Source organism: Entelurus aequoreus, linkage group LG03 (assembly GCF_033978785.1).
Source record: "Entelurus aequoreus isolate RoL-2023_Sb linkage group LG03, RoL_Eaeq_v1.1, whole genome shotgun sequence".
In the NCBI taxonomy this organism is placed as follows: Eukaryota; Metazoa; Chordata; class Actinopteri; order Syngnathiformes; family Syngnathidae; genus Entelurus; species Entelurus aequoreus.
In genome coordinates this window covers 83,870,906-83,881,288 of record NC_084733.1, presented here as the reverse complement: position 1 = coordinate 83,881,288, position 10,383 = coordinate 83,870,906, and the positions used below count along the sequence as shown (strand labels likewise).

At 33.3% G+C, this 10,383-nt stretch overlaps 1 protein-coding gene across 1 annotated transcript; it reads right to left on the bottom strand.

The window, feature by feature from the left end:
* Positions 1-1,440: 1,440 nt before the first annotated feature.
* Positions 1,441-8,434, bottom strand: LOC133645826 (uncharacterized). The gene is made up of 4 exons (XM_062040720.1): positions 8,153-8,434; positions 4,625-4,778; positions 2,041-2,187; positions 1,441-1,820 (listed from the first exon to the last, which is right to left on the bottom strand). The coding sequence occupies exons 1-4, from the start codon at positions 8,284-8,286 to the stop codon at positions 1,551-1,553; spliced, it is 705 nt and encodes a 234-aa protein (XP_061896704.1). The 5' UTR covers positions 8,287-8,434; the 3' UTR covers positions 1,441-1,550.
* Positions 8,435-10,383: the final 1,949 nt, after the last annotated feature.

Genomic DNA, 10,383 nt, shown 5'->3' with positions numbered 1-10,383 from the left:
CCCATCTAAACTCCCTACATAGTACCTACTTTCTTACCTACCCATCTAAACTCCCTACCTATTACCTACTTTCTTACCTACTCATCTTAACTCCCTACCTAGTACCTACTTTCTTACCTACCTATGAAGGGAGTTAAGATAGGTAGGTAAGAAAGTAGGTACATAGTAGGGAGTTAAGCTGGGTAGGTAAGAAAGTAGGTACTTGGTAGGGAGTTAAGATGGGTAGGTAAGAAAGTAGGTACTTGGTAGGGAGTTTAGATGGGTAGGTAAGAAAGTAGGTACTATGTATGGCGTTTAGATGGGTGGGTAAGAAAGTAGGTACATAGTATGGAGTTAAGATGGGTAGGTAAGAAAGTAGGTACTTGGTAGGGAGTTAAGATGAGTAGGTAAGAAAGTAGGTACTATGTAGGGAGTTTAGATGGGTAGGTAAGAAAGTAGGTACTTGGTAGGGAGTTTAGATGGGTAGGTAAGGAAGTAGGCACTATGTAGGGAGTTAAGCTGGGTAGGTAAGAAAGTAGATACTATATATGGTACATAGTATGGAGTTAAGATGGGTAGGTAAGAAAGTAGGTACATAGTATGGAGTTAAGATGGGTAGGTAAGAAAGTAGGTACTTGGTAGGGAGTTAAGATGAGTAGGTAAGAAAGTAGGTACTATGTAGGGAGTTTAGATGGGTAGGTAAGAAAGTAGGTACTTGGTAGGGAGTTAAGATGAGTAGGTAAGAAAGTAGGTACTATGTAGGGAGTTTAGATGGGTAGGTAAGGAAGTAGGTACTTGGTAGGGAGGTAAGATGGGTAGGTAAGAAAGTAGGTACTTGGTAGGGAGTTTAGATGGGTAGGTAAGGAAGTAGGTACTTGGTAGGGAGGTAAGATGGGTAGGTAAGAAAGTAGGTACTTGGTAGGGAGCTTAGATGGGTAGGTAAGGAAGTAGGTACTTGGTAGGGAGGTAAGATGGGTAGGTAAGAAAGTAGGTACTTGGTAGGGAGCTTAGATGGGTAGGTAAGGAAGTAGGTACTATGTAGGGAGGTAAGATGAGTAGGTAAGAAAGTAGGTACATAGTAGGGAGTTAAGCTGGGTAGGTAAGGAAGTAGGTACTATGTAGGGAGTTTAGATGGGTAGGTAAGAAAGTAGGTACTTGGTAGGTAAATAAGTACAGTAGGTAAGGAATATAAGATGGATAAGAGATAGGTTGTAGGTAGATAAGGAGGTAGGGGGTTAAGCTAGGGAGGTAAGTAGCTAGATAGTACCTATCTACCTCCTAACATACCTAAGTCAGTAGAGTAAGTAAGGAAGTAGGGAGCTAGATTGGTAAGTAAGGAGGTAGGTAGGGATTTAGGTGCAGCAGGTAAGAAGTTAAGCTAGGTAGAGGTAGGTAGGTACTTGGTAGGTAAAGTTATCAGTTTAGTACTAAAAGGATGATTTCAGTCAAGCGTTAGAAGTAGTATATTTTCACAGTACAGATATTATAGTACACAAATATTATATCTGCATGATGAAGTAGTATATTTTCACAGTACAGATATTATAGTACACAAATATAGTACACAAATATTATATCTGCTTGATGAGTACAGCGTAAGGACGGATGGCCTTGTCTACCAGCTGCTGCTCCTCTGCCGGGGTCAGGCCTTTGGGAACCGGCACCAGCCAGTACTTTCCCTTGTTGTGCTTCTGCCGGTACGCCGGGTTGACCCGGTTCTGCAGAACCACTTGGTACTTCTTGCCGGTCTTCTTGGACGCGAAGGTGGTGCTGTAGTCCACGGCGTCGTCCACGTAGGGCGTGGAGTAGATCCCTCTGCCGTACTTCTGGCCCGGCCCCGCCTACCCACCCAAACAACCAGGTCAGCTCGTCCGTTCCGGGGTCAAACTGCGACCTTTGTCCTAGTTTCAACTGTCTTACATTCTTACCCATCATGCATTGTCAAAGTGACCTCTATTGACACATTTAGAGGTAACACATTGTGTGCTATTGTGTGCTTAGCTGCGGAGTAGCTGCTAGCAACAGTCGCCACTTGCGTAAAGAAAAGGAAAGATGTCTTACCTGGTAGGCGCACAGGATGATGCCCTGAGCGCCCTTCTTGGACGTGCCGTGGTAGGACACGGGCCACTCCCCCGCCACGGAGCAGGTGGTGGTGGAGTAACCTCGCTCGCCCAGCCAGGCGTTACCGTCTGGGTATTTGTTGCCAACCTGCGTTTATACGTCACAGTAACAGAACAGTGACTATAGAAAAGGCTTACTAGCTTACAACCTCCTGATGTAGTTCTTTTTTTACTCCACCAGATGGCAGTGTTGACATTGGAAGTAGGAGTGTTCAGCAGCTTCATCAAAAACTGGGAAAGTCGTATGTTTAGTATTGATGCTGACTCAGCAGTTTTTTGTGGCTGTAGGCAACCTCCGGAAGCATTATAAACTAACTCGAAATATTTTGTTTTCATTAGAAGCATAACGAGCATCCAGCTGCTTAATCGAGCTCTGCATGCGCTATAAAATGTTGTACGGTTTACCATCAGCACTCATTTACGCTGACTCGGCTGCGGCTGTAGGCGACCTCCCGGTGTATTTGAAATGCATCGCTGCATTAGAAGTAGGACGAGCGGTCATCCAGCTGCTCTGCATGCGCTATAAAATTTTCGACAGTTTACCACAGGGGTGTCCTAACTTTTCCCACCGAGGGCCGCACACTGAAAAATCAAAGCAAGCGGGGGCCATTTTGATATTTTTTTTTATTTAAAAAACCAATATATGTATAAAAAAAAGATACATTAAGGCCTCCACTCAAACTTGATCCCCAAAGGGTTTTGGTCAAAAAAAATATAAAAAATGTGTCATTATTCAGTATTATTATTTGTATTATTATTCAAGTTTTAAATCTGTAGATCAACATTAGGTCTATCTGTCAATATAACGTTTTTAAAGATTTAATTCGTATGCTCTTTTTGTCAAAGAAAACCCTGTTTTTTTATGGAAAAAACACAAAATATGCAACATTTTCACCCAATAACATTTTCAAGTGGAATATTTGACATTATATAATAATTGGAGCCTTAAAAAAAGGTCAATAACTCATAACATTGATTTTAATTAGGGATGTCCGATAATGGCTTTTTGCCGATATTGTCCAACTCTTTAATTACCGATACCGATATCAACCGATACCGATATCAACCGATATATACAGTCGTGGAATTAACACATTATTATGCCTAATTTGGACAACCAGGTATGGTGAAGATAAGGTACTTTTTTAAAAAAAATTAGTAAAATAAGATAAATAAATTAAAAATATTTTCTTGAATAAAAAAGAAAGTACAACAATATAAAAACAGTTACATAGAAACTAGTAATGAATGAAAATTAGTCAAATTAACTGTTAAAGGTTAGTACTATTAGTGGACCAGCAGCACGCACAATCATGTGTGCTTACGGACTGTATCCCTTGCAGACTGTATTGATATATATTGATATATAATGTAGGAACCAGAATATTGATAACAGAAAGAAACACTTTTGTGTGAATGAGTGGTTTTTGGGTTGGTGCACTAATTGTAAGTGTATCTTGTGTTTTTTATGTGGATTTAATTAAAAAAAAAAAAAAAAAAAAAATTTAAAACCCCAATACCGATAATAAAAAAACCGATACCGATAATTTCCGATATTACATTTTAACGCATATATCATCTCTAATTTTAATTCTTTTTTTTTTTTTTTTGAGCAATGACTCTTAAAAACAAATCACACTAACATTATTAGGGATCCAAAAGGGTCCTCCTCATTAAAGTGTTAAAAAAATAAATTCTTTTTTTTTTTTTTTACTGTTTACTTTTAACACAATAATCTCAACTTCAGATCTGTCCGCCAATTATACATTTTATTGTTGTTTATGTTTTTTGTTTGTTCGTTTGAGGCCCTTCTTTAAAAAAAAACCTAAAAAAAACAGCTCCGTTTTTTATATGGCAATCACAAAATATGCAACATTTTCCCCCAAAAACATCTCAAAGTGGAATATTTAATGTGACGTAATTGGAGCCTTGAATAGGTCAATAATTCATAATGACATTGATTTGGATTCATTATTATTTTTTAAAGAAAGAAACAGCCTGCATGGCAGCTTTGTGTTATTAGAGTCAACATTGCGACATTTTCTTGTTACATTTCACCTGTTTGCTCTTTTGTACCATTTTTTATATTTTTAATTTTTTTTTTGGCCCCCGGGCCGCACTTTGGACACCCCTGGTTTACCATAAGCACTATTTATGCTGACTCAGCTGCGGCTGTAGGCGACCTCCTGATGTAGTTTTGTTTTACTCCACCAGATGGCAGTGTTGACATTGGAAGTAGGAGTGATCAGCAGCTTCATCCAAACTGGGATGGTCATGTGTTTACTATTGATGCTGACTCAGCAGTTTTTTGTGGCTGTAGGCAACCTCCGGATGCATTATAAATGAACTCGAATGAAATGTTTATTAGAAGTATAACGAGCATCCAGCTGCTTAATCGAGCTCTGCATGCGCTATAAAATTCTGTACGGTTGACCATAGGCACTATTTACGCTGACTGGACACACTGCCTCCTATTGGACAGTCATTAGAACTGCACTTCACAGCCAGTAATAATGCAGCAGTACCTTAAGAGCGATGCGCAGCCATCCACAAGGTCGCTGGTACAATTCCCCTCCCCGGTAGAAAGTCTCCTTGTCAGTGAGGCGAGTGAAGTCGAAGTCGTAGTGACGGTCGAAGAACTCGTCCTCGTCGATCAGAAGTCCCGCTACTCCCGCGTTACTGCGACAAAAACACTTTTAAGTACACCCAAATATTTTAGGTGTGTTACGTTATGTTGCTTTAAAGGATCAAAAAGTACCAAAATTTTGATTTTAAGAGTCGATAAAGAGCTGGTATCCGCGGTATCGACATTTCGGTATCGATCCGATACGATAACAAAAAGATAGGTAAAAGTAGAAAATGGTATAAAATGTTTTTTTATCCACAAAATCAGAGTTATATATTAATTTATAATATTATGTGTTGTCAACGTTGTACTTTTTTATGTCATTGCCTGAAATAAATAAATGAAAAATGAAATGAAAAAATTACCAAATGTAAAAAAATAAATAAAAAATAATTAAAATAAAAATAAAAAAATTGGATAAGATATCAAAAACATAGGAAAAAGTAAAATGTATATAATGTTTTTTTTATCCACAAAATCAGAGTTATATATTAATTTATATTATGCGTTGTCAACTTTGTACTTTTTTATGGCATCGCCTGAAATAAATAAATAAATGAAAAATGAAATGAAAAAATTACCAAATGTAAAAAAATAATAAATAAATAAAATAAAAATAAAAAAATCGGATAAGATAACAAAAACATAGGAAAAAGTCAAATGTATAAAATGTTTTTTTTATCCACAAAATCAGAGTTATATATTAATTTACATTATGCGTTGTCAACTTTATACTTTTTTATGTCATTGCCTGAAATAAATAAATAAATGAAAAATGAAATGAAAAAATTACCAAATGTAAAAAAAACAAAAACAAATAAATAAAATAAAAATAAAAAAATCGGATAAGATAACAAAAACATAGGAAAAAGTAAAATGTATAAAATGTTTTTTTTATCCACAAAATCAGAGTTATATATTAATTTATATTATGCGTTGTCAACTTTATACTTTTTTATGGCATTGCCTGAAATAAATAAATAAAAAATGAAATGAAAAAATTACCAAATGTAAAAAATGTTTTAAATAAAAATAAAAAAATCGGATAAGATAACAAAAACATGAAAAAGTAAAATGTATAAAATGTTTTTTTATCCACAAAATCAGAGTTATATATTAATTTACATTATGCGTTGTCAACTTTATACTTTTTTATGTCATTGCCTGAAATAAATAAATAAATGAAAAATGAAATGAAAAAATTACCAAATGTAAAAAAAATAATAACAAATAAATAAAATAAAAATAAAAAAATCGGATAAGATAACAAAAACATAGGAAAAAGTAAAATGTATAAAATGTTTTTTTTATCCACAAAATCAGAGTTATATATTAATTTATATTATGCGTTGTCAACTTTATACTTTTTTATGGCATTGCCTGAAATAAATAAATAAAAAATGAAATGAAAAAATTACCAAATGTAAAAAATGTTTGAAATAAAAATAAAAAAATCGGATAAGATAACAAAAACATATGAAAAAGTAAAATGTATAAAATGTTTTTTTATCCACAAAAAGATTATACATCATTACTAAATGTAAAAAACATTTTAAAAAATTTAAAAAAATTCTCACGATCTCGCGTGAGAGGAAGAGGGCGGGTTTAGTCATTTCTCAAAGCGGTCTGTTGAAAATGACGGAAAGCGCCATCCTACATAGCAACTGCCACAAAACACATTTTTGGCTAAAGTGGATATTTGTCACGTTTCAGGTGTCGGGTAAACCTGGCCGAACGGGGTCAAATAGATCCCCTTTTCACGATCTTATTGATGTGACACCCTTTCTTCAATCTTTAGGATCAATGAAGTGATCATTAAAGCTGAAATATTTTAACTAATAATCCATTTAAAAAAATCAATATAAACTTAGTCACCAATAATACAAAGAAAGCTTATTTTAAATATAAAATACCAATGTGGCCCCCACATACTTTGACTTTTCACCATGTGGCCCTTGGTGGCAAACGCTTGGACACTCTTGAATTAAAGGATCAAAAAAAGATTTTAAGAGTCGATAAAGAGCTGGTATCCACGTTTCAGGATCGATCCGATACGATAACAAAAAGATAGGTAAAAGTAAAAAAATGGTATAACATTTTTTTTTATCCACAAAATCTGAGTTATATATTAATTTATATTATTATGCGTTTTCAACTTTGTACTTTTTTATGTCATTGCCTGAAATAAATAAATAAATGAACAATGAAATGAAAAAATTACCAAATGTAAAAGAAAAAAAAAATCAAAAAAAAATCGAATAAGATAAAAACATAGGAAAAAGTAAAAAAAATTGTATAAAATGTATAAATTGTTTTTTCATCCACAAAATCAGAGCTATACATTACCAAATGTGTAAAAAAAAAATAAAAAAAAAATATATATATAATATTCTCACAATCTCGCATGAGGGGAAGAGGGCGAGTTTAATCATTTTGCAATGCGGTCTGTTGAAAATGACGGAAAGCGCCATCCTACATAGCAACTGCCACAAAACACATTTTGGCTAAAGTGGATATTTGTCACGCTTCAGGTGTCAGGTAAACCTGGCCGAACGGGGTCATATGAGACGCATAATAGATTTAGCCCTTTAGCTTTTGACTTTTCACCATGTGGCCCTTGGGGGCAAACGCTTGGACACTCTTGAACTAAAGTATCAAAAGTACCAATATTTTGATTTAAGAGTCGATAAAGAGCTGGTATCCGCGGTATCGACGTTTCAGTATCGAACAAAAACATAGGAAAAAGTAAAAAAATGGTACAAAATGTATAAAATGTTTTTTTTAGCCACAAAATCAGACTCATACAAAAATTACAAAAAAAAATTATTCACACGATCTCGCGTGAGAGGAAGAGGGGGGGTTTAATCATTTTGCAACGCGGTCTGTTGAAAATGATGGAAAGCGCCATCCTACATAGCGTCTGCCACAAAACACATTTTGGCTAAAGTGGACATTTGTCACGTTTCAGGTGTTGGGTAAACCTGGCCGAACTGGGGTCATAGTGGAGTGTTTTAAGTCTCGTCTTAAGACCCACTTTTATTCTTTGGCTTTTAACACTACGTGAGTTGTGTGGTCCTTTTTTTTCAAATTTTGATTTCTATTTACTGTTTTAATTGGTTTTACCCTTTAAAATCATTTGTAATCATATTTATTTTTATATTGGTTTTATATCTATTTATTTTTTGTTTTTATTCAGTCATTGGTGGAGCTAAGGATAATATTTGAATATTGTTTTTAATATTATTGTGCAGCAGTTTTGGAAACATTGTTGTTGTTTAAATGTGCTTTAAATAAAGTGGATTGGATTGGATTGATATAGATCCCCTTTTCACGATCTTACCTTTAGGATCAATGAAGTGATCCTTAAAGGTGCATATAAACATGATTGCAGGGGACTTAGGGTCCACACGGGTCTTTTGGTCCTTACCGGCCCAGAGTGGCAGAGATGAACCCCCTTATGGACAGGAGGGGGAGGTCCCCGCAGGCCGGAGCCAGGCAGGAGGTGACGGGGACGTGGCACAGCGCCGAGAGGGCCTCCAGCCTGACCTCGCTGTCCACCATCTTGGTCGTCCACACCTGAGTCAGAAACCCTGAGATGTATCTTCACTTTCTTGTCTGTGTGTGACTATGTGTCACTTTCCTGTTGTCTACATGTGACAATCGTCTATGTGTCACTTCCTGTTGTCGTCCAGCTGCACTTAAGTGCCTTTGTGTGTGTGTGTGAGTGTGTCGTTAGGACAAGCAGGTACACCTGATCCAAGCTGATGAAAGGCGTGTCCATGCTGGAGAACTTGAGGGTGTTTGACCTTCATAAACGTTCAAAAAAAAAGAAGCCTCGGGAGGTCGGAGGTCATGCATGTTGCGTCTGTACGAGTTCTTCCTCGGCGGCTGCGGGTACTCGATTGTCCGAAAATGTTTGGAAGAAATCAAGTCTCGTTCGTTCGAGCAAAGCAACGTGGACTTGGTTTTAAGGGACCGCTCCATCGTCCACTTTGATACCGTGCAGGACCGTTTGTGATACAGGTTTGATACCACCATGACACATCATCTATAACACCACTGTACAAGCCCATATACATATGTATGTATACACCTATATATAGATATGTATATTTATATATATATATATATATATATATATATATATATATATATATAGGTGTATATATATATATATATAGATATGTATATATATAATATAAATATGTATATATATATATATATATATATAGATATGTATATATATATATATAGATATGTATATATATATACCGTATATATATATAGATGTGTAGATATATATATGTATATATATATGTACTTACACCTATATATGTATATATATACACCTATATATGTATATATATATACTACTATATATATACACATATACACACTTATATATATATACTACTATATATATACACATATACACACTTATATATGTATACTGTATATATAGGTGTATATATATACATATATACACACACATATATATATATATACACCTATACATACACACACACATATATATATACACCTATACATACACATATACAACTATATATGTGTATATATATATATAATATAAATATGTATATATATGTATATATATATATATATAGATATGTATATATATACCGTATATATATATAGATGTGTAGATATATATATGTATTTACACCTATATATGTATATATATACACCTATATATGTATATATATATACTACTATATATATACACATATACACACTTATATATGTATACTGTATATAGGTGTATATATATATACATATATACACACACATATATATATATATATATACACCTATACATACATATATACAACTATATATGTATATATATATATATAATATAAATATGTATATATATATATATATAGATATGTATATATATACCGTATATATATATAGATGTGTAGATATATATATGTATATATATATGTATTTACACCTATATATGTATATATATATACTACTATATATACACATATACACACTTATATATGTATACTGTATATATAGGTGTATATATATACATATATACACACATATATATATACACCTATACATACATATATACAACTATATATGTATATATATACATACATATACACTACTATATATATACACCTATATACATATATACACCTATATATACATACACACACACCTATATATGTATATATAGGTGTATATATATATACACATATACACACACACACCTATATATATACATACACCTATATATACACATATATATATATGTGTATATATACACCTATATATATATATAGGTGTATATATATATATATATACACCTATATATATATATAGGTGTATATATATATATATACACCTATATATGTAAATATTTACATGCACCTATATATGTATATATACACACCTATATATATAAACCTATATATATACATATATGGATATATATATATATACATATACACACCTATGTATATACACCTATATATAAACACATATATATATATATATATATATATATATATATATATATATATATATATATATATATATATATATACACACACACACACACAGCAGGCCCATAACAAATGTTTAGTCCAGAAAATGTTTTTAAAAATACATATATATGTATAT